Source organism: Prionailurus bengalensis, chromosome B1 (genome assembly GCF_016509475.1).
Source record: "Prionailurus bengalensis isolate Pbe53 chromosome B1, Fcat_Pben_1.1_paternal_pri, whole genome shotgun sequence".
NCBI lineage: Eukaryota > Metazoa > Chordata > Mammalia > Carnivora > Felidae > Prionailurus > Prionailurus bengalensis.
In genome coordinates, this window is record NC_057344.1 from 119,765,936 (window position 1) to 119,791,638 (window position 25,703).

The following is a 25,703-nucleotide window of genomic DNA, read 5'->3' on the forward strand; positions in this document are numbered from 1 at the left end:
AGCTGGGGATGATTAGAGATCATTATACTCCATTGGAAGCTACCGTAGGCAATGAGGGACAGTTTTACCAAAAACTGTATGTGGATGTATGCAGAAATTAGATCAGGGATTTTTTAAAATCAAATTTTGCCATCTACTATAATTGAATTTTAATAATCATTAACATTTATTAAGTAAAAATGTAACAAATGTGCTGGTATCTGTACATGCCTCTAGTCCCTCCTCACATGCCTGAGGTAGGTGCTATGGTTACCTTCATTAACAGATGAGAAAACTGGGGTTTGGAGAGTTGTTACTTACTCAGCTAGTGAAAAGCTGTGGGGCTTACCTTGGTCTTTCTGACTCCGCAGTCTTTGTTCTTAACCATCATGACTGTTATGAAGATACTTGGTTCCAAAGACAAAAAAACCTGGAGAAAAACATAATCTAATGAAGTTAACTTTTTCTCATATAAGGAGCACAGAGGAGTTAGTCTAGGGCTGAGGCACTGAGGCTGTCTTCAAGCCATCAGGTTCCTTCCCTTACCGGGCTCTGTCCTTAATGTGTGCCTCTGACCTCGTACCAAGTCACAAAATGGCTGCCATGTCCCAAGGAATATTCGCATTCCAGGAAAAAAGCAAGGAAAGGGCAAAAATGGAAAGCGTTTCAGAGTGGCCTTGCCTTTCTATCCAAGAAGGAAGTCCTCCTCAGCTTGTGTTTCCTTGGCCAGCACTAGCAGCAAAAGAGGCTGGAATTTGAGAGTTTTGTTTTCCGACCTTTATAAAATAAAAGGCAGAGGAAAGTGAGGTGGGTGCATGTTGAGTAAACCAACTTAAATAGTACATGCAGAAAATAACTTACACAATCACCCTGCTCAATTACACACCTGATAAGTATGAATGACTAAGTCTAGCACACATGACCTCATCCTTTCTTTTCAATCTCTAATATCTGTTCTCTTCAGCCGAGCTTGATTTTGTTTTGCTCCTACCCAACATGTCCTTCCCTTTCAAGCCTCCACACCTCCTCCACACTGTGAAGCTTGAAGTGTTGCCTGGACCCTGCCTCCTCAGGGTAGTCAGGATGCCTGCACTCTGCCACTAAATATGTACTAGTGTTAGAGTAGACTGTGACGAAACAACCGTAACTATGCCTTAAAATGAGAGAATTTTTATTTCTCTCCCTCAAAACAATCTTGGTGAAGGGCCAGGAAGGAAGCCTCCACTATCTTAAATGATCTAGGGCCCTTCTATTTTATTGCCCTGCTCTCTTTCACGTGAAATTTCTTACTCATTAAAATGTAAATATCCTAGAAGAGCGCATAATAGACCCCAACAAACAACAAAGACCCGTTAAAGTGAAGCAAATGATTTCCACATCCTAAGTAAGCTGTAAGGGGGCTTTTCCAGTTTTCACCTTCTCCTTGGAGTTAACAGTTCTAGATGAGTTCCACTAGATGGCAGCACACACACGTATATAGTATACAAACGTGCGACTCCTTAAAACTGAACGAAACTACAAATCCCAACATGCATCTTTAAGCGCCTGACTTGCTCCTGCACAAAGGTCTCAAGTTTGTTGCTCGCACGGGGATCTGGAGGACGCCGTCCACCTGCTGCTCTAAAGTAAGATTTCCTAATATTTTTTAAATTTAATTTTAGCCTGCGAAAAGAAGAGGTTTAGATTTTTGCTTGTTCTGCAAGTTACCTATTTCAACATTAATCTTAGCAGTTAGGTCAGGGTAAGGGTGTGTTTTTAACAAGTTTGAAACTCTGGTATATTAGTTTTTCAATGTGCTTTTCACGTTGGATTTTACCATTTAAGGCCACGTTTGCACTCATTTTCCCAAATAAACCCATTTGTATTTAATAATGTAGTTTATTCTAACAGGTTTTAGCCCCAAAATCTGGTTCCAGAAAGCCAAGGCTAGCTAGGGGAGATATCGGAGTGAGCAAAGTGGCTACTCTGTGCTCCAGCAATTGTTCAGTAGTAAGTGCTTCTTTCTCCTGGTGTCAGAGATTCCTAGGGACGCCTTTGGTGTGTGCCTTCAGTGTCATGTTCCTGAAGCCAGCAATTGACAGAGGTGTAAAATAATCGCTTTTTAATACACCACGCCCAGAATCTTCGCCCAAGATCCAGTAAAATGATTGGATTCTCTTACTTTCTATAGTATATATGGTTATATCTCTCAACTCTTTACATGTTTAAAGTGAAAACGTATCACTCGTGTAAGAATAAAGACAAAATAAATAGAGAAAATCCATGGCATCAGAGTAGGTCAGGCAGTGTAAAAGCTCAGTTTCTCTGGCGCATGACAAACGCAGATTTAATCCGAGAGAGTATCAGTGAGACTCTAAGCAAGTCCCTGGAGCGGGTTGTTCGTCTGGCCCTCGGAGAAGCAAAACTCCAAGACAGAGGTAAACGTGCAGGAGAGTTATAAGGGGAAATGCTGGTGTGAGAGAAAATGAGAGGGACCGGCCGTCAGACCACGAGGGAGCCCCTCCTCCCTCCCCGGGCAGGAAGGCAGTGCAGTGACTGGAGGGTCCGCAAGGCCCCGGAAAGAGCCCCGTGTCCCCCAGAAAAGAGTCAGCCTTGGTGGTGGTGCGCACTCGCGCCCAGGTCTCACAGCGTGCGGGTGGGCGTGCGGAGACTGCGAGAACCACGCGAACCACGAGGTCCTCTCCTGGACCTGCAATCCGCAGGCCTAATTCGCAGCCGCGAGGCAGGGTGCAGACCACATGATCTCTCCAAAGATAGGGCACTGGTGACCAGGCCTTGTGTCACGTCTCAAATGCTTCTCTGATCCAGCCCCCCCTTCCCATCCCTGCTATTTCACGCTCGGCCCTTCAGGCCCCCGCAGCACCCTCCCAAGGAAACCACCCACTCCCCAAGGTCTGCTCCAGTGATCTTTCCAAAATACATGTCTTCTTGAGTTGCACTCATTTCATCAGTCCTTCAGTGGCCATTATCCACAGGAGTAACTGGCCGCTCAGCATTCCGAGCTTAGATAAAGTGTGAAGGCTTGATTACAGCAAAATGCCAAGGTTGGCAGAAGACAGCAGAGATATATTCACAAAGATAGCACTAGATCATGTGAGCCCTTTAGGCAAGACTAGCTAGTTACCTGTATTTTTTTAGGCGGGTAATTGAGCAGTGAGCGTGTAGGTTATCTGTACATGTACTATTTAAGTAAGTTCACTCGGTACCCACCCAATTACGCACCCCTTCCCCCAGCTTTTCTCTTAATAGAGGCCAGAAAACAAAACTCAAATTCCTAGCCCTTGCTGCTAGAGCTGGCGAGTGAAATGTAGGCTGAAATGTTTGGCAAGGGCTTCCTTGTTGACTAGAAAGTGAGGACTCTCTGAAAGGCTTTTTTGGCTTTTATTTCCCACCACCACCCCCACCTTTTTTTTTTTTTTTTTTTTTTTTTTTTTTTTTTTTTTGCCTGAATGCTGATGAGATGCCTTGGGACAAAGTAGCCATTTTGTGACTTGGCGTGAGATCAGAGGCAGCCATGAAGTACAGCAGGGTGAGAAAAGACGCCCAGGTCCTTGAAGACAGCCTCAGTTGATCATCATCTGACTCTTAACCACCCCCAATCTCGTCATGAGCCATTCCTCTTATCCCAGAGTCTACAATCCAAGCACCAGATATCTTATGCGTATCTTATTTTCCCGATGTCAGAATTTCTGTCTCCAGTTTGAAAATTACTGATGGTATCTGATAAAGTGTCACTACTTTAAGAGAGGATCAGCGGCATTGTGGAGTGGAATTTCACATAGCAAAGGAGTCGGGAGGATTGAGCTTAGTTCTGGTTCTGTCATTAACTGGCTCTGTGACCTCGAGCAAGTCAGATCAGTTTTCCCCTCTACAAAATGGGAGTGTTGGACATGATTTTATTTTTCCAGTTCTTTTGTTCAATGACTCTCTGAGGCCAACCACTAAATCTTTCCAAGGGAGAAGGAAAAGCCATGAACAATTGATAGTGCAAACCCCAACAAAAATTTATAGCAGAGAAATTGGGAAGCAGCCCCAAGTAGCAAGGACACATACAATGCCAAAAGAAGTGTGTATAGAGAGAGTGGGGAGGATGATGGTGGTAGTGAGGGGAAGGACTCCTCCCCTGCTGTATCAGTATCAGAGGCTGTCTTCTCTAAGTAATGAAGAAACCAAATGGTAGGTTGAAGTCCCATGTCTGTCTGTTGCCAGTTATCACTTCAATGGTTTATGCTAAATGTTTTTGATTTACAAAGCTACATATCTAGAGTCAGCATTCTTGGAGAATTCAGTTGATGGACTATCTGTACAGAAATGCTACCTTTAAGTTCATTCTAGATGTCACTGCACAGGACCACATGCTGCAGTGTAAACCATTAAATACACATGTCTCTAGATTGAACCACAGGTTCCATGATGGGTCGACTTGATGGGAAGATCATCGTCCTGACCGCTGCTGCTCAGGGGATTGGGAGGGCAGCTGCCATAGTAAGTTATTATTTCTTGTTAGCTTACTAACTTTTGAGGTATTAAATTATGTGGACACAGCCCATGGTTATTTAATTCTGCTCTCGTTTTTGGTTGTTTTTGGCTTTGATTTTGTTTTGTTTTACTTTTGTGCTTCTGTTGTCTGAGGTTACAAAAAGAAAACTCACTAGCCTTGACCCAGGGCAAGTGAAGGAATGAATACCTCACATGTTTATTATGCGACATCAGTGATAACCTTGGACTCTGAGAAACTTAATTCTCTGCCTCAGTTTCTCTGCACGATGATATATTTACTGCAGGGGACCTACAGGAATGTATTGCTTTCTGTAATTGTCAATTCAGATGTAGGACTCCAGAGATACAAGACTATCAGGTTACTTTCACCTTCTAATTTATATCAACTTCTTGTGCATTATAACCCACACCTGAACTCATTAATGCACTTACAGTATAATAGGGTATGGTTTGACATTTATGAAAACAGTAATATTGTCTTAGGAGGAAAAGTGTGAAAATAACGCATTTTCTCTTATTATTTGGGATATAGTAAAAAATGGAAAATAATAAGAACTAGCTCAGAAATGAAATACAGGCTATCACATCACAGAATAGTATTTTGAGAGGTGTCAGTAACAGAGTCCTAGTTTTTAAAAACACTCTTTTATTTGATAATGCTTACAGGCACAAAGTCAGATGACAAGCACAATGTATGTCATGTTGTTCTAATTAATGGTAAAATTATTAACAATGGGAAGGGTGAAATGAGAGTAGAGAGCTTAAAATTCCACCTATTTTATAGGTAAAACAATGAAAATAAGATAAGGGGGGAAAGGCTAAATGACTTTCCACTCAAGAGAATGGAATCAAATCGAATAAACAAAGGATTTATTTGTACATTGTGTCTACCAGGCTTTTGCAAGAGAAGGTGCCAAAGTCATAGCCACAGATATCAATGAGTCCAAACTTCAGGAACTGGAAAAGTACCCTGGTAAGCAACTCAGCACTTTGAACTTGGGATTCAGAATCTACAAGGTATTATAAAGCAATATTGTTCACATGTTGAAAGAAAATTCCTTAGCTGCTCGGTTGTGCTGGCCTTTTTTAGAGCGTTTTTCTCTGCTATCACGTCTATATTCTGTGTGGGGCTCCTGGGCAGCTCAGTCAGTTACGCATCTGACTCTCAATTTCAGCTCAGGTCATGATCTCATGATTTGTGAGATTGAGCCCTATGTTGGGCTCTATGCTGATAGCACAGAACCTGCTTGGGATTCCCTCTCCCTTTTTCTCTGCCCCTCTTCCTCTTGCATTCTCCCTCTCTCTACTTTTCTCTCTCTCAAAATAAATAAACATTTTTTAAAAATCTGTATTCTGTGAACCTACAGACAAAAATCTATACATTTAAATGTATAAACAAAATTTTAAGATGTATGCTTAAATTTTTTTTATTTAGCCAAAATGTTGAAGGATTCAGTACTCAATTACAAAATTACATGTGAAAATTTAATAGTTGTTAACTTTTTTTTTTTTAAGTAAGCTTTCGTCAATGGTGAGCTTGAACTCACAACCCTAAGGTCAAGAGTCACATGCTCCACCAACTGAGCCACCCAGGTGCCCCTGTTACGTTAACTTTTGATGATGACTTTCCACTTCTCTGCCTCCCTCTGGGGGAGACGCTGTCCAATAGACACATGACATGAGCCATATGTGCAAGTGTAAATTTTCTTAGTGGCTACATTTAAAAAGTAAAAAGATACAGGTGAAATTAATTTTAATAATGTATTTTAATTAATTCAATGTATCCGAAATATTATAATTTTAACATATGCAATTGTAAAACATTACAATAGAAAATTTTACATTTTTTACACTAAATCTCTGAAATCCATGTGTATTTTACATTTACAGCACATTTCAGGTCAGACTAGCTGCATTTCCTATCCATGCTTAGTAGCCAGCCACATGTGGCTAGTGGCCACCATATTGGAGACAGCTCAGCCTTAAAATCACATGTCATGATCAGAAACTATAAGAGATTAACTTGTTCAAGTACATATTGCCCCTTACTGTACCACACCGAGCCTAACTCCGACGTCAAAGGGCTTTAATTGGCGTTACTCAGAAAGAAATCAGAACGTAGAACTCATTTCAAAGTTAACTGTTTCAGCGAAATAGAATAGGTTGCATGATCAAACATAATTTAGTTCAATTGAATTAGTTAACTGAATTAGACTGAGTTATCATTTCAACAAATGTAAGGGAAGCTGCTGTCGTAGAAAAGCACAGAGGAAAGGAAAGTCCTTCTGAAACTCCATTCTAGTCCTCCCTTTATTTATAATCTTTCTTTTCTATATGCAAAAGGGAAGAATAGAATAATAAACCATATATTTTTTAAATCATAAAAATTGTGACTGCTGCTTAATGAAAGCATTAGAGCATATTTTTTTAGTAGCTAGTACAGTGTGTCTGCCTCAGACCCCATGCCAACTCTCTCATGACTAGTGTTTTCATCCCTTCTTGTGGCCTGTCATTTCTTCTTGGAATTTGGTCCAGAAATAAGTGATGGTACCTGTGATCCACAAAGTCATTTCTAGTCGATAATACAATTGACATAAAGGTAAAATGCACAAATAGAAACCATCTCTTATCCCACTGCCCCTGTCCTTCCCCCTCAGACAGAATTCAGCATCACTGTAGCAGTGATTCAACCTCTGGGTTGAAAGACGGGACTAGAATGAGCCCACTTGCAGGTATTGCTGCTGGTTTGCTGAGAAGCATCTACTATAGAGGTCAAGGTGGAGCACCTGGCTGGCTCAGTCTGTAGAGCCTCCGACTCTTGATGTCAGGTCGTAAGTTCAAGTCCCATGCTGGTTGTGGAGCCTACTTAAAAAAAAAAAAAAAAGATGGAGAGGACTTCAAGATTTTTACTAATGAGATTCTTAAGATTGATAAGACCCTACTAATGGCCAACAATCCTGTGAAGTCTAACTGGACAAATACTACAGTCTTCACACTTCAGAACAGCTAAATCTTCAAGGCTAGACATTTCTATGAGTAAAGATAAATTGTGTACTTTGTTTTGTTTTTCAGGTATTCAGATTCGGGCCCTTGATGTCACAAAGAAGAAACAAATTGATCAGTTTGCCAATGAAGTTGAGAGACTTGATGTTCTCTTTAATGTTGCTGGGTAATTCATACTTTTTCATTTCACTCTCCTTACAGAAAGTTTTATATGACTTTTATTTAAAAAGTTTTGGTAAGGGGCACTTGGGTGGCTCAGTCAGTTAAGCATGCAAGTCTTGATTTTGGCTCAGGTCATGATTTCACAGTTCGTGAGATCAAACCCTGCATCAGGCTCTGCACTGACATTGTGAAGCCTGCTTGAGATTTTCTGTCTCCCTCTCTCTCTGCCTTTCTCTGGCTCGTGCTCTGTCTCACTCTCTCAAAATGAATAAATAAACTTTTAAAAAATTTTTGATAATAAGGCATAATTGTTCATCATGAACCATAATCTATTTCTTAGGAAATATAGTTAGGTTTTAGACAAATTTTATTCCAAGTAAGATTCAGCAAATAAGACAGCCATAGAAGTGAACATGGGCTTCAGGCTCTGCACTGATAGTGTGGAGCCCACTTGAGATCCCCTCTCTCTCTCTCTCCCACTTCTCTCTCAGTCGCTTCCCTGCTTGCATGCACATGCACTCTCTCTCACTCTGTCTCAAAATAAATAAATAAACTTAAGGGAAAAAAAAAGCAGACATGGACTTGAGTCCTAAGGAAAATGATGGTCTCAAGAGAACTGGTATTAATCCAAACCTGTTAATCTTAAGGCTGGTCATAGGCTTACAGCAATGGACTGGCTGTGGACGCTCCACTAAGACTTATAAAATAAAATGAAAAACCATTTTCCAGTAGGTGTCTTTATTTTTTTTGAATGTTTTTATTTATTTTTGAGACAGAGAGAGACAGAGCATGAGCAGGGGAGGGGCAGAGAGGAAGACACAGAATCTGAAGCAGGCTCCGGGCTCTGAGCTGTCAGCACAGAGCCTGATGCAGGGCTTGAACCACGAACTGTGAGATCATGACCTGAGCCAAAGTCAGACACTTAACCAACTGAGCCACCCAGGCACCCCTCCAGAAGGTGTCTTTAAAGCAAAGTATATTTACCAGAAACCAAGTACTCAGCTTATTGAAATGCAGGTGTTCCCAATTTTTTGGCATGGCATTCTAGCAACTCCTTTACACATCCCAAGCTCAGTGTTTCTTACTGGGACAATGAATTCCACCCAGCAAAAGAAGTTTCCGTGTTGCATCTCTGTATAGAGCACAAAGAGAATGGCTTAATTGAACTTATGCAGATGATACCAAACGTGTTGAACCGTGTATGAATGAGGAGAGGCTGGAACTGGAGCAGCTCGTGCTGGGACTTTCCCTGCTCAGGCGAGACAGTAGAGATGAGTACAGCCGAGGTTTACACAGGAACTAAGTGACATTCCACTTTTCTTATGTTCTGTTATATTTGTACTGCCGCATTGACGGAAAAATTCCAGAGCCTTCTAATACATTTTTGTTCTTCCTAATCATTATGTTTCTGCACAAAAAACATGTATGTATGTATATATATACATATATATATATATAGTGTGTGTGTGTGTGTGTGTGTATATATATATATATATATATACATACATACACACCTTTCTATAGTTTGTCATAGGTTACACTGTGTGGATATTAAACCAACAATTTATGACAATCTGCTACATAAATAAACTGCTCATCCCTTATATGAGAATATACTCAGAGCCATGACAAAAAAATCCGCAGAACTGGTTTTTGAATATCTATGTATTAAATTCTCAGCAAGGTAAGGGATATAGAAATAGAGCGTGGGTACCTGCTGTCATACGAAGGATGAGAAGGTTATTTAAGAGTGTGACTTGAGGGGCACCTGGGTGGTTCAGTCAGTTAAGCGTCCAACTTCAGCTCAGGTCAGGATCTCACAGCTCGTGAGTTTGAGCCCCGCATCGAGCTATGTGCTGACAGTTCAGAGCCTGGAGCCGCCTTCAGATTCTCTGTCTCCCTCTCTCTGTCCCTCCTCTGTTTGCACTCTCAAAAACAAATAAACACTAAAAAAAATGTTTTTAAAAACAAGAGTGTGACTTGAAAAGAAGTGAAAGTTGCTTTAAGAGTTTTGTTCTGCTTTGTTTACTCAATATGTTAGAACTGTATGATAGCGATATTACTTTGCTACCCTGAGATGTTGAGACAATGGTTTTCCTTTGCAATTTGATTTCCCTTTGAAAATGTTAAATCTATGCCACCTGAGGGCACTGTTGCTTATGAAATAGGAGTCGGGGCAAGTATCATGTTCTCATTTGTTTGTGATATTGTTTTTGCTATTTCCTGTGCACTTGCCATAGAGCTTCTTATGTTTGGTGGCCCCAAGCTTTTGCCTTTCTTTCAAAAGAAAGATGTTGTTTTCCAATAAATTTATTTAGCTTAAGCTGTTGGATACTTACTAACTTAATGTACTAAGTGTTACTATGAATTGCTAAAATCTTCATAAGGTCTAAGTCAATAAATGACAATATAAAATGATAAGGAAGTACAATAGAAATCCTAAATGATCATTTTTCCCCACTGATTAATCCCTCTTCCAGTTTTGTCCATCATGGAACCATCCTGGACTGTGAGGAGAAGGACTGGGACTTCTCGATGAATCTCAATGTCCGCAGCATGTACCTGATGATCAAGGCATTTCTTCCTAAAGTAAGGACCACCATCACTATGATAAGTAGGTCTCCACACTGGGCATCCAGAAAGGGCCCTTACCTTTCTGTTCTGAAGAGTGACAGTAGCTACCACAATGACTAACCCATACTGAACATTTATATCAAGACACTTAATACAAACTCACTTAACCTTCCAGTTAAGAAATATTCAAGAAGTATTAAGAACTTTCTTTATGCAAGTCTCCATTCTGGGTGCAGAAGACTCATCAGAAAAACAAGTCCCTTCTATGAGAGAGATCTCATTTTTGGGGAGTGAGACAGGATAACATAATTAAATAAACATATAACTCCGGGAGTGGTTAGAAGTACTATGAAGAAGGAGCACCTGAGTGGCTTAGTAGGTTGAGTGTCTAAATCTTGATTTCAGGTCAGGTCGTGATCTCATGGTTCATGAGTTTGAGCCCCACTTCGGGCTCTGCACTGACAGCGTGGGGCCTGCTGGGAATTCTCTGTCTCCCTCTCTCTCTGCCCCTCCCCTGCTCATGCTTGCTCACTCTCTCTCAAAAATAAATACACTTAAAAAAAAAAAAGTGCTAGGAAGAAAAAGAAGCTAGGATATCAGTAAAGCCCAGGGTGCCTCGCTGATAAGCTGAAATTTTCATGGAGGTCCAAGTGAAATGAGGGAGCTAACCATTGAGATATATGAGGAAGAGGGTCCCAGAGAGAGGGATAGCAAGGAGGTACATGGGACCAGAAGAATGGGATAAGGTAGATACTACTTTATCACATCCACTGTACAGAGGATAAAACTGGGAGGTGAGGTAACTTGCCCAAGGTCACATAACTAGCAAGTGGTTAGAGCCGGGATTTGAACCCTGGAGGTTAGGCCCCTTCTTGAATTTCACTGTCTAGGCATATGCTGTCAGATGGATGTACCTCATTGCTTTTCTGTTCCTTGAGTATTCTTCTTGCACTCGTGTTTTTAACTGAGCCACAGAGGTACCAGAGAGGTGAGAGACAGTGTGTGTTAAAGAGAGAGAGCATTCTTCCTGAGTCTGCTACCCTGGAATTCCACAGCTTTTCCACAACTCATTAATAATTTTCATTTTGTTTTACAAACAAGCATTACATGCCTTTTGATGAAAAGCACACGCTAGGCATTCTTGGAGAGGGGAGTGTAAATATGAAAAAGATTGAGTTCAAATGAACTTGTAAGCCGATAATGAGCACAGGCTCAGACAATGAAGGGATTGACTGCGTACAGAACCGGCTCAGTCCAAGGCTGCAAACTGAACCCTAGTGAAATGCAGAAGGAGCCGTTCTTCTCTTCCATCCCAGCTGGATTAGATGGCAGACGTACTGAATGCTGCCAACCCAGTGCAGGAGAAGAGCTTTTTAAAGGCAAGGCAGGGCTGATGCTTTGCTCTGAACATTCAACATAATGTCAAAAAGGATCCCAGGTCACTTAGGTGGCTCAGTAGGTTAAGCATCCGATTTCAGCTCCGATCATGATTTCACCGTTCGTGGGTTCAAGCCCCATGTCAGGCTCTGTGCTGACAGCTCAGGGCCTGGAGCCTGCTTTGGATTCTGTGTCTCCCTCTTTTTCTACCTGTCTCTCTCTCTCTCTCAAAAATAAGTAATAAACATTAAAAAAAGAAAAAAAGAAGAAGGATCCAGGTGAATGTTGAAAGGAAAACTAGAAAAACTGACTTCATAACAAAGGAATTTGTTTCAATCTACTTGTTTAGTGCTTAGAAAGGATCTCTTAGTGGTTCCATGGGATATGGGACTAGCAAATTGTTTTTTTAAATGTTGATTTATTTTTGAGAGAGAGAGGGGTGGAGAGGGGCAGAGAGAGGGAGACAGGGGATCTGAAGCCATCTCTCTGCTGATAGCAGAGAGCCTGACATGGGGCTCCAACCCACGAACTATGAGATCACCACACAAGCCGAAGTCAGATGTTTAACTGACTGAGCCACACAGGTGCCCCTAGCAAATTTATTTTTAATGTAAATTTCATTTTTTTGTTTATTCGGAGTTCATGAGAATCTGTTATTTGGAACCCTGATTCTTTTTTTGTTTTTGTTTTTGTTTTGTTTTTTAATTTTTTTTTCAACATTTATTTATTTTTGGGACAGAGAGAGACAGAGCATGAACGGGGGAGGGGCAGAGAGAGAGGGAGACACAGAATCGGAAACAGGCTCCAGGCTCTGAGCCATCAGCCCAGAGCCCGACGCGGGGCTCGAACTCACACACCGCGAGATCGTGACCTGGCTGAAGTCGGACGCTTAACCGACTGCGCCACCCAGGCGCCCCACCCTGATTATTTTTTTGACGCCTGATCCTTAACCTATGATTGGGAGAGAAGCCAAGGCTGTGGCAAAAGGAGAAAACTTAGATCATAGTGGGTAAGACTATCACATGTGCAAAAACAGCCTACTTCATGTCTGCAGTGCTTGACAAATATGAGTGAAGGGAGCAGGCATGGGGTATGGTCCAGCGGCACTGAAATTCAAACTTGTCAGTAAATGTTAACTTTTGAAATATCAAACACTAACTTGCAAATTAGTGAGTTTTCCTATAATTTAAAGCATCTCAACAATAATCCATATGAGCCACTAATACTCATTTGTAAAAAATCCCAAGAGATATTATTGACTGGGATGGGCAGTGAGAAGAAGTCAGTGCCACTTATTAAAGTGACAGTAACCAACCTGACCCTGGATTTCAAACTCTGGCATCACAGCCTGAACTCTGCCCCTACTTCACCATGTGCCGTGGGAAATGGCACTTGTACTCTGTTCTATTTAAAATGAGGATGAGATGGGGTACCTGGGTGGCTCAGTTAGGTGTTCAACACTTGGTTTCATCTCCGGTCATGATCTGATGGTTTACAAGATTGAGCCTCACATCAGGCTCCACGCTGACATCGCGGAGCCTGCTTGGGATGCTCTCTCTCCCTCTCTCCACCCCTCCCCTGCTTGCTCACTCTCTTTCTCTGAAAATAAATAGGCTAACTTTAAAAAAATAAAATGAGTGGGGCGCCTGGGTGGCTCAGTCGGTTGAGCGTCTGACTTCGGCTCAGGTCATGATCTCACAGTTCGTGGGTTCGAGCCCCACATCAGGCTCTGTGCTGACCTCTTGCTCAGAGCCTGGAGCCTGCTTCAGATTCTGTGTCTCCCTGTCTCTCTGCCCCTCCCCCGCTCATGCTTTGTCTCACTCTATTTCTCAAAAATAAATAAATGTAAAAAAATAAAATGAGGATGAGAGATTACACAATCCCTTCCAGCCCTAATTGGGATCTTCTGGGTTCATTAACAATGATGCACATACAACAGGGTAGAACTTTCCAGGGGAAGTCAGGATTTGGAGTCTAGGCAGATCTGAAAAGTCAGGTGGTCAAGACATAGGAACACTTGTAGGAAATTTTTGATCATGGATACATACACAGAAAACCGTTCCAAAACTGGAATGTGAGTCAAAAGGCAAAGAACAAGCTGAAAATACTGTAAGAAGAAGTCAGTGCAAAATCCAAAGTCAGGGAAGTCTTGGATAGGTGGAGGTTTTTCCCCTTTGCTGTATCTTAGAAGATTCTCTAGTACATAGAGATGCTCTAGCAAGTATTTGTTGAATGAATAAATGAATCTAGGTTGTCAGTCCAGGTAGAGGTGAGACATGGAATCATCAAAGAGCCAAGAACCCAAGGTCTGCCAGGTTTAAGAGCTGAGTTCAGTGGAGATAGAAAAGCTAGGTAGGTAGGACTGACTAGATCAACAGCTGGAGGAAATTTTCAGAGCTCTTTCTTAGCCCCTGCCTGAGCTTCTGGGAGGTCAGTCCCATACAGAATTACTACATACCAGGCACTTCACTTTATACTTGCTAAGTGATATTTGCCAGAGCGGGACGTTGCATGGGGAGCCAGGAAGAGCATCCACACCGTACCAGCAGGTACTGAGCTGGTGTTGAGAAAACAGCGTGGAAGGGTGCTGAGCATGGACTGAGGGCTCTAGATCCAGCAGACAGACCTGGCTGAATGGATAGCACAAATGTTAAGGGACAGCACTAGCACCTCCTAGGTGACTCTATTCCAAAGTTTTGCCTGAGGAATTATAGTATTTCCGGTGATTAGAGACTGAACTTACTTAGTAGCTCATCGTTATGTATTCTACTGTAATATATGTATTCTATAGGTATTAAAATGGGTTATATATGACAATGATAGCTCAATGAAACTGGAACAAAACTAAAAATAAGTAAAAACAGATTATTTGCTAAATTGGATAAGAAAGAATAATGTTAAGGCTTCGTTTCCAACACCATTATACTTTACTAATTTTCCTGGTCGTTTTTGTGAAGACCCCATCTCATTATGATCCTCTTTATCACATAGACAAACAAGTGGGGTTAAATATTTTCACCCCTACTGTGTCCTTGCCTTGATCGGGTCACCTCAGCCTCCCCTGTATCCTTTAATCCATCCAACACAATGCCTTAGGTTGTTGTATATAGATTCTCTGCTCTTGAGAACAAACAGTAACTAAGTATCAAAACAGAAAGTCAGGAGAATACCATGGGGAGATCTGCCATCTTGGCAGCCACATCCCTGGACCATCCAGTCACTCACCCCCATCCCTATGCCTCTCTGACTGAAAGCTGCTGGAGAAGCTCACCCCAGCAGGAGTGACTTCTCTCCCTACCCTGACTATTGAGACTCTTTTCTTTTTAGAAACTCGTTCTTTGCTTGACTTTCATGGCATAGGATATCCTGCTTTTCCTTCCTCTGTTCTCTGGTGGTGGTCTTCCATTCCCTCTCAGCAGTTGTTTTAACTCTTCACCACTCTCTGTGTCCACCATTCCCCCCACTCAACCTTGTTCTTTACAGCCATCCTCCGAGCTTCTGATGTCAATGAGAAGGTAGTGCCCATTGAGTAGGAATTCTCTCCATGTCTCACTTCTTCATGGGTACCCACACTCTTGCACATACCTCCATGCCCTGAAAGCATACGTACTTATTATACTAAGTATAAATGTATATGAAAACATTTTTAATTCATAGCAGTTTTTCATTTATATATTCCTTTACATCAGGGGCAGGGCCCAGCAATCTGCACTTTAAATTAGCCCCTCAAGAGATTTTGATTCATCACAGTGTTTGACCACCTACTGTGTACCCTGTCTAGGAGAACAAAACAGCCCCAACCCCTCCTCTTCAGACCTTCACACTTGGAATGGGGGAATTCTGAGGGAGGTGTTCTTAGGAAGCACTGCCCTCGATGAGGGAGGCAGGCCTCACTTCATGTAACTGTTTACCACGTCCTGCCCTTACCACCTCAACCTCCCCCCGCATAACTCACAGACATTGCTGCATCTCAGCTTTTCTCAGTCCTTTCTGAAATCACTGTATCACCTTCCAGTGGTCTCCTCCATGTCGTGCCACTATAATCTTAGAATTCCCCAAATCTAAACATGCCACTTCTCTGCATTAAGCCCCTCATTGTCACCACCACATTGCCTCCTGGGTAAAGCCCACATTCCTAAATTTAGCCCCTGTTGGCCTCTACAGCCTCATTCCTCCCACTCCGGGCATTCCAGCCAGACCCATCCCTTCCTCCCAGCTCTGTGCTAGAGCCTTTATACATGTGGCCCTCACTCCTTAAAACACCTTTCTCTTTTATTTTTCTGAATTACACTCCAGTTTTCAAAAATCAGCCCACCTCCAATGCAAGCTGGTGCAGCCACTCTGGAAAACAGTATGGAAGTTCCTCAAAAAACTAAAAATAGAACTACCCTAAGACCCAGCAATTGCACTACTAGGCATTTATTCACTGGATACAGGCGTGCTGTTTCGAAGGGACACATGCACCCCCATGTTTATAGCAGCACTATCAACAATAGCCAAAGTATGGAAAGCGCCCAAATGTCCATCGATGGATGAATGGATAAAGCAAATGTGGCATATATATACAATGCAGTATTACTCGGCCATCAAAAAGAATGAAATCTTGCCATTTGCAACTATGTGGATGGAACTGGAGGGTATTATGCTAAGTGAAATTAGTCAGAGAAAGACAAAAATCATATGACTTCACTCATATGAGGACTTTAAGAGACAAAACAGATGAACATAAGGGAAGGGAAACAAAAATAATATAAAAATGGGGAGGGGGGACAAAACAGAAGAGACTCATAAGTATGGTGAACAAACTGAGGGTTGCTGGAGGGGTTGTGGGAGGGGGGATGGGCTAAATGGGGAAGGGGCATTAAGGAAGACACTCGTTGGGATGAGCACTGGGTGTTACACACAGGGGATGAATCACTGGAATCTACTTCTGAAATCATGGTTGCACTACATGCTAGCTAATTTGGATGTAAATTTTAAAAAATTAAAAATAAAATTAAAAAATAAATAAAAAATAAATGCTTTTTCCTCCCTGGCGGGGGGGTTGGGGGGGTAGTATCAGCCCACCTCTTTCCTCCTCAGGAGCCCCTCTGAGTGTCCTGAAGCCTAGTTTGGTCCCTTCCCACCACTGACCCCTCTCTATGGAGGTCTCCACTATTGTTGGATGCTGGTTATGTCAGCACCCCCAGTCCCCTGGCAGCTCTCCATAGGCAGAAAGTGTGTCATTTATCTTCGTATCTCCTGGACCTAGCACAGTAGGTGTTCAACAAATATATGTTGAATAAAGTAAGAATTTTCCAACATCGGGAGTACAAAGTAATAATTAATGTTCATTAACCTTCCATTCAGCTCAGAGTTTCTCCTTGGTCTTGCTGATGCTCCTGTGCCAAAGGAAGGCAGTAATCCCCCTGGGAAATGTTCCTGCCAGTGAGTGCGTCAGCATGCCATCAACTCCCAGCAGTGACTGGGTGAGGCTGTTAAGACGCTTAACCGTGCTTAATGTTAATAGCTAAGAAGATGGTTCTGCAAACCATAAGTAAATGCAAATCTTGTAAAGAGCTATTATTTTTATCTTGCAGAGTGGCATTTTTTAACATTGTTTTTGTTTTGGCAGATGCTTGCACAGAAATCTGGCAACATTATCAACATGTCCTCTGTGGCTTCTAGCCTCAAAGGTAAGGTCCGTCTTCCTCTGGGAATCACGATGCACATACTCCAAAAACTTTATGACCTATATGGGTTTTCAGAACAAACATAGCAGGGATTATAAAACCCACACGTAATTTCAACACCACTTTTTTAAAAAAATTGTTATTAAGCTCCCTTCTATCAGCCCTTTCTGCCTTAGATGTAAACCAATTGTAACAAATAAGTTTGGTTTCATTTGCCCTTCCTCTAATCCCTTCCAGTGGATATGGAAATGGAAATCAAGTTGGAAGAAGGAAATATTTACCCATTTAATTAACCAAAAAAGATGTATTGAACACTGTGTGTCCCTGCCCAAAAGAATTCACACTGCAAAAGGAAGAGAGTCAGGCAGATGTAGGTCTTCTATAGCATGATAATATTACAACACAGGTTTGTGCAAAGTACTGGCACGATATGGGGGAGGGTAACAATTTGGGAAGTGCTTCACAAAGACGGTGGATCTGGGCCCTAAACAAGAGGTCAAGTTGAAGAGCCAGGATCGCAGTGCCATCTGGAGTAATGTCAAATGTCACAGTCTGGCAGATGGGTTTGTGAGTTTAAAATGAAATCACTACTGCTGAAATAACATTCTTTCTCTTTGCAAGAATACACAGTGAGCCTGCACGAAGAGAGGAAGGTAGAGAAATGCCTCGGCCCCTTGACTTTTTGGTTTGGTTTTTGTTTTGTTGGTCTTTACCCTGATTGTCCTTTGGTGTCTTTTGGAATCTGCCCAAGTGTTCGACCAACTGACGATGAAAACCTAAGACCATTGCCGTTACCTAAATGCAGCATCTCAACACATAGGTCTCAACTGAGTTGGGCCAGTAATGATCTTATTTTCCTACACTCAGAAATTAGCCCCAGGAAGGGAGAAAACCTGATACCAAATTTTATTATTTCTTAGGTGTATTTATTTATTTTGAGAGAGAGAGAGAGAGGGTGAGGGGCAGAGAGAGGGAGAGAAAGAATCCCAAGCAGGCTCTGTGCTGTCAGTGCAGAGCCCAATGCGGGGCTCAAACTCACGAACCTAAATCGAGAGTCAGACACAACCGACTGAGCCAGCCAGGTGCCCCCTGAATCAAACTTTAAAAAGGATGGCATGGGAGGAAGTATGACAGTAGGTATGGAGGACAGTAATTTGTGTTCCCTTTCTAAAGGAGATTTTTTTGTTCCTTCAATGGTTAAACCTTCCTTTCATCCTCAGGAGTTGTGAACAGATGCGTGTACAGTACCACGAAGGCAGCCGTGATTGGCCTCACAAAGTCTGTGGCTGCAGATTTCATCCAGCAGGGCATCAGGTGCAACTGTGTGTGTCCAGGTGAGGTAGGCACAAAAGGGCTGTGCACTTGTCCTTTCTGAACCCTGGTTCGCACTGTGAAACATATGCATAGAAGCTTGTTTACCACATGCTATATTGTGTCCTGTCATTAGGAAAAGCTCAAATGAAAAAGGGTCTAGGCTAAGGTAACAGTCCAACGGTATGTTGGCAATGAGATTCTCAGTCATTGGGAATGAACCACAGATGCAAAGGGTTTAAATGGTATTCACACGTGTGTGGAACAACTCCAAATCTCGTGGCCAAGATAACTGACCAGAGCTTGGTGTTTTGGAGGTAGACCAGAGATGACCTTGTCAGGCGAAAGATGAAAAGTAGACCGTGTTCACTGCACCGCAGGAAGAAGGTAAGAGGAGCCTCCCAAAACACAGGGAGCTACTGAGGCTTGTAAATCACCTGGGCTGACCCACAACCAAAAAGGAGAGATTAACACCTTCCTTTATGCTATAAAAAGGGGATCAACAAACTATGACCTGCAGGTGGAATCTGGCCCGTCACCTGTTTAGTAAACACAGTCTTATTGTAACACACCCACACCTAGTTTGCCACATGTATGGCTACAGGCAGAGTTGAGTAGTTGCGCCAGACCAAATGGTTCTCAAAACTAAGAATATTTCCTATCTGGCTTTTTACCAGGATGCATGCTGACCTCTCATATAAAGGAAAGAAGAAAAGAAGAACTTATTATTAGTAGAAAGGACATTCAGTCTGTCCAAACAAAAGCATTCTATAACTTATTTTGTAGGAATAACTTCCCATTTTCTTAATGACTATGGGTATGTCTATTAAACAGATATGCCCTTTCACCTGGTTCCATTGACCCAAAATGAATACAGGTTGCCTATGAAGAATTATTAACTTCTTCTCTAAAAAGGAATTAAATATCACATATCCAGAATCAAGCTTGCTCTCAGTGGTTCACAACTGGTACTGGGGGGTTGGGGAGAAGCAGCATTTCACAGTTACGTATGGAACTTTTCAAAACCTGAAGTGCATGCCAGAACTTGGGGAAAGAGTTGATGGGGAAAATTCTGTGTAGTTTGGAAAGTTCCACATGAGATTTTTATATAATCCACCATGGTCTCCCCTCAGGTTAAAAAACACTAACTCATTAGTTTAAAAGAGGAATGTGAAATACCTTTCAAGCTACAGAATTTCCATGACGGAGGTATTCTGTTTAATTTTTCTTGGATTAGAAATGTAAACATAGGTAACACCAAGAAAGAAGAGGATACAGAAGAGACAGTTTCACTGGGTTTTAACATACACGCTGGTGATACTTGACTCTAGCTATTTCTGGTGCCATTTACCCAGTGGAAAAAATCGAAAAATGATTTGGAAAATGTGGTTGTTTTAGCAGCTGGACTTTTCAGAAGTTTGGAAAATATATTATCAACCTGTATGGGACAAGGAACGAGCTGTGACTCATGAGCCAGTCACAGCAGAAAACCTGACAAGGAGTGAGTGTGTCTGGGGTAGTGCTGCTGGTGGTATAGTCACACTCTTCAACACCAGCCTTTGTAGACTATGACATGCTATGTGGTCCGTGCCCTGGACGCAGTAGAGTTGAGACAATGGAATTAAGTACAAGGCATAGGCTTGCTCTATAGTTTCATTTAATAACCATTAATACCAGCCATATGAAAGACATGATGCTCCCTCGCCTGAGTGGTAGGAAGCTGTCAAAGTTGTATTTTAAAACTGGATTTTGAGGACATTGTTCAATGAAAGCTTACGACATCTTGAGCATACTGTTGGTAGGACTGGGGACTGTAAGGAGGCTATGGACGAGGGAAGTGAGGAAAATATTACCAGAAGATGGGTACAAGGGAATCTTTGTTACATGGTTTCAGAAAGTTTATCAACATTATTGCCTGTAGTAATGTGGAAGGTAGAAAATGTTCCTAATGAACCAGGTGACCATTTCTAGTAAAGACAGTTTCTACCCTGAGTGTCAAAAGTGCTGCCCACTTATGATGAAACGTGAGAGGAAACAGGTAAGCTAAAGAAAGGGTGTAAACACAAAGGAGCCAAAACTTTCTGAATTTGAAGATTTCCACCCTCTCCAGAGAAATGACAAATGATGCTAAAATTAAGAAATGGTTGGGGCTCCTGGCTGGCTCAGTCGATAGAGCGTACAACTCTTGATCTTGAGACTGTGAGTTCAAGCTCCAAGGTAGGTACAGAGATTACTAAAAAAACTAATTTTTTTTTAAAAGAAAATAAATGATTTCCTAGTAAACATCATCCCTATGGCACTCTCAGGAGCAGAGGATATGACTTTAAAATCATTTTTTAGGACCTTAGAAATACCATGTGGTTGCCCAGAGTACTGTCAGCACCCCCCACCCCCCGCCAAAAGGCCCTCTAAACAGAATTTACAGATTACAAAAATTGACAGAAACTCTGGGAAAGTTGCTCTGTAGGAGCTTGAACCAAGCGGGATTTTCAAATGTTTAGTGTCATTCTTACTTTAAGTGAGATAATTCAAATTATATTTTTTATGAGAAACATGAAACAGTGGTTAAAAATAGGAATTTGAAACCAATGAAAATAGGCAAGATAATGAAGAAAATGTCGAGCCATCTAATTACTGAGGACCGTGACAGGCATGGCCCTGTCTGAGGATCCCCAGAGTGAACCTGACAGCAAAGAATGGTTTGGGGATCATTAAGGCAACCTAGGTTCTTTCACTGATGAGGTATTTATATGGCTGTATTTACATCTCAGGGTTGTTGTGAGGAGTAACTGAGATAATACATGTAAAAGTGCTGAAAATCCATAAAGTGTCATGCAGTGTAATGTAACTAAAATATATCTTGGGGATGCTTGTGTGACTCACCCAGAGTCCTTGCCTAATGTCACAAAGAATTATGGTCTCTGTGTGTGTGTTTTTAATGTTTATTCATTTATTTTGAGAGACAGAGGGAGGGAGGGAGGGGCAGAGAGAGAGGGGAGAGAGAATCCCAAGCAAGCTCAGTGTTACCAGCACAGAGCCTGATGCAGGCCTCAATCTCACAACCATGAGATCATGACCTAAGCTGAAATCAAAAGCCAGATGCTTAACCAACTGAGCCACCCAAGCACCCCTATGGTCTGTGTTTTTAGAAATCATAAACACGGAGGTGAAATTATCATTGTAAGTCATGGGAAAGGATTTCATTGATGTATCACGTGGAAAGGAAGTTTAAAATTTGTCAACTTCTTTTTCAATTTGAGTAATTAACCAAGCTGAATGTCCCCCTTTGATTTAGGAACAGTTGATACCCCATCTCTACAAGAAAGAATACAAGCCAGACCAAATCCTGAAGAGGTATATCTACTATTTTAAATGCGATTAAATCTTCTGGTTGAAAAATGTCCTCTTCCTTACCTAGAGTAGACAAATTCAGAGACAGACAGAGGGCGGCTGCCAAGAGCTGGGGGAGGAGAGAACAGGGAGCTATTGGTTAATGGGTACAGAGTTTCAGTTTTGCAAGACGAAGAGAGTTCTAGAGATTTGTTGCACAATAACGTAAATGTACTTAACACTACTGAACTATACACTTAAAAATGATTAAGATGGTAAATAACGTGTATTTTACCACAATTTCAAAAAAAATTTTTTTAAAGCTCTCCTCTTTAATATGTATTTTGATCTGACACAGTATCTACAGGTTTTATTATAGACACAGTGTCTATAGGTTTTACTAGTTTGAGTAGCTTGGAAGTCATTCTAGTCCTACCTGGTCCACAATTAATGATATTCTCATGTATCATGTATCATACATGATTAATCAAGGCAGCAAGCCAATGGTAACTCTATAGATTCCTCTTGCCTCGGACTTCCTGAAGGAGTTGCAGGTGAATTCAGACTTCACCTCCTATCACTGATATCTGGTATGGTTTCTGATCTCAGGCACTGAGCTCTTTCCTGAAGAGACAGAAGACGGGAAGATTTGCAACCGCAGAAGAAGTAGCCCTCCTCTGTGTGTATTTGGCTTCTGATGAAATAAGCACTGTTCTTCCCAGGGAGTTCATTATTCCTCATTTGGCCACAATTTGCTTATCAAAATAATGTCATTTTAGAGAGTTGCAACATATATAAGAGGTTGCATTTACAAGATAGGGATAAATTCTAATTTAGTTTGCTCAAAGAAAGGCCACTTTGATCTGAGCCACCAACTCTTCCTTATTCAACTCTATGTGTCACTAAATCTTGTAGCAAATGACATGGAAGATTGAAAAAATAAATTGCTCAATTTTATGAGAGACAGTTGCTTTGAAAAATTGTAATTGGGGAAAGTCGAATTAAATGTAAGTCAAGCAAATGAACCTCCAAAATTATGAGAGCTTCAGGTGAAAGGGGGAGAGAGTTAACCAGATTTAGTTGTGTCTAGAATACACAGAATTGGCATTTGGTGTTTTTATTTTTACTGGTGACTTAATTAGGACAATCCCACTGGCTGGTTTTTTCCTGTGAATTCTTGTTTATCACATATGGAAATCCCAATTCTATCTCATTCTGTTTTGCACCTATTTAGTAATCAATTTCTTCCTTAATGGCTATTGCATATTCTTAAATGGCATACAACTAGGAAAGCAGAAACTATAAGGTAAAGAGCACAAAAACACCCCCCCTCTGTTGGATGTATTTGAATATTACATGAGGAGGGAACTGCAGCATTTGAGATGGGGGGGGGGGATTAGGCAGGAGTGAGGAGGCATGTTACTGATCTATTAGCTCTTCTTTACAGTAACTTGCACACCAGCTAGTTGGTGAATGTAACAAATAGTGGTTGAAATGTTAGTGACCGAAGTTACCACTTCTCAGGACTGTTAACAGCAGTTTTTAGTAGCTGGGAAATTGCTAAACAAATTACTAATGGAACAAGTTCATTGGCTTTTGTTGTTTCTCTGAATCTGTATCTGGGCAGAAGAGTTCATTTGAATTGGGGGGTACTGCTGATAAATTAAATTGTCCTTGTTTAGCCAGAGCTTAGTTTACCAAATATTTGGAAATGTTCTGGCTTGAAATGTGCAATAAAAAGACCTTTGGACTTCTAGAGGAGCCCCAAGGCGTCCATATGTATAACAGAAAATTTGCTTTTTAAAAAACCTTTGGGGAGTTGATGATAGTTTACCTACAGTATGTGATTAGTTTTCATAGATTGAACTTTAAAAATGTCTGTACTCATACTGTGATGTCTTTCCTTCCTGCCTCTTCCATTGTGTCAGGCTTCAGATAAATTTAAAAATAAGAACACGAATTTAACATCTATGTTTAAGTTAAAAGATTTTTAAACTTCTACCACAAGGCTTACTTCAGATTTATTTCTTTGGAAAGTGCAAATTTCTGTGCAAAAAAAAAAAAAAAAAAGTGGTTTGTTTGTTTTTTTTAATTCCCTTAGTTTGGTACAGATTTGGATATCTGAAACTAGTATAGAATATTTTTTCATAGCTTAATAGATATAATAATTATTCATATAAATTTTTTAAACACATTTACCGTGCCTCAGCTTCTGACAACACCTATATATTTTTATCAACTAAAAATACAATATCTTCCACAAAAAATTGTTTAGTAATTAACACAACCACTTTATGACTAATACACTTGACGACATTCAAAAGTTTTTTGTTTTTTTTTTTTTATTTTTTTTTTCAACGTTTATTTATTTTTGGGACAGAGAGAGACAGAGCATGAACGGGGGAAGGGCAGAGAGAGAGGGAGACACAGAATCGGAAACAGGCTCCAGGCTCTGAGCCATCAGCCCAGAGCCCGACACGGGGCTCGAACTCACGGACCGCAAGATCGTGACCTGGCTGAAGTCGGACGCTTAACCGACTGTGCCACCCAGGCGCCCCTCAAAAGTTTATTAATGGCATAAAACTCAGCTGCTTTAGAATAGTTCTGAATTTCAAAATGAAAATGTACTGTTTTAGCTTATACTTTATCCTAATTTAGGGAATGGCTGCATATCACTGAGCTTAATTTTCTGATTCTGAGACCGAACATCTGCTTAGAATGTGACATGTGCTAAAACACTAGCCAGAGGCCAGGTAACTCTAGATCACAAGAACATGCAGCAGTTTCAGATCATCCAAAATGTAATTCAGATTTTTCCTAAAATCTATTTGTTATGTGAGATTTCCTGTTACCATGAGAGTACATTGTTTAGGTTTCTGAGTCATGGAAAAATTGAAGAAACACAACCTGTGTTAAACCTGGTTAATTGTTCTGTCTCCTTGTGTTTGTCATTGCAGTCTGCCTACGTAACAGGTAATCCTGTCATCATTGATGGAGGCTGGAGCTTGTGATTTTAAAATCTCCTTGCTGGGAAGGCAGGCTCTTCCTGTCCACAGTGAACCTGGTTACAAAGAAAACTCACCCATCATGTCTCTCCTATTAACAGCCTATTAACGAAAACAAGCCCTTTTTAATGATGTCTTTGCTCACAAGAGTCAGATTCTTTAAATATATTAATCTCTTTCTAACCTCTTCTGAAATCATTATAGGTAGACGACATAAAAGATAATGAACTCACTGCAAATGAAGAGGTTTAACATCAACCACAATTTGTAAACATATAAAATTAAAATGTGAATATGAAAAATGGAAGGTTTTTAAGAAAAAAGTATTTGTATTTTACTTCTATTTCCCAATATTCAAATATTTCGTATAATTCTGCTTGGTCTGTACATGGACTCTAATTTTAAAATTTTACACCATCATAAATGAACACAAGATAGGAAAGAATTTAGCTTCAGTGACTTACATTAAAAAAGAGTTTAGATTCAGAACTATATTGTTAATCTGTTATATAAAAGAAAAATAATCATCAAGTATTTATATTTAACAGATGTTACCACTCATAATTGAGTACTATTTTCTTAGTTTAACTAAAAAATCTTTATTAAAATAATGACATCGGCATGGGCCTAAGAAACTTACAGTGAACCAGCAGTATTTTCAGTTTGAATAGATTAAGTGTAGATTTTTTTCATCAAATGCCAGGTTAACAGTAAGAGGACATGAAATTTAGAAACAGTCTCTGGATACATAAATATAAATGAATCGTATAACAGGAAACTAAATTAAAGA

At 40.9% G+C, this 25,703-nt stretch overlaps 1 protein-coding gene across 1 annotated transcript; it reads left to right on the plus strand.

The window, feature by feature from the left end:
• The first annotated feature begins 1,491 nt into the window (after positions 1-1,491).
• On the plus strand, positions 1,492-25,217 carry BDH2 (3-hydroxybutyrate dehydrogenase 2). Its single transcript, XM_043571464.1, has 10 exons — positions 1,492-1,604; positions 4,373-4,464; positions 5,374-5,452; positions 7,552-7,648; positions 10,125-10,233; positions 17,210-17,270; positions 18,488-18,601; positions 21,874-21,932; positions 22,518-22,610; positions 24,866-25,217. The coding sequence occupies exons 2-10, from the start codon at positions 4,390-4,392 to the stop codon at positions 24,917-24,919; spliced, it is 741 nt and encodes a 246-aa protein (XP_043427399.1). The 5' UTR covers positions 1,492-1,604; positions 4,373-4,389; the 3' UTR covers positions 24,920-25,217.
• The last annotated feature ends 486 nt before the right edge of the window (positions 25,218-25,703 follow it).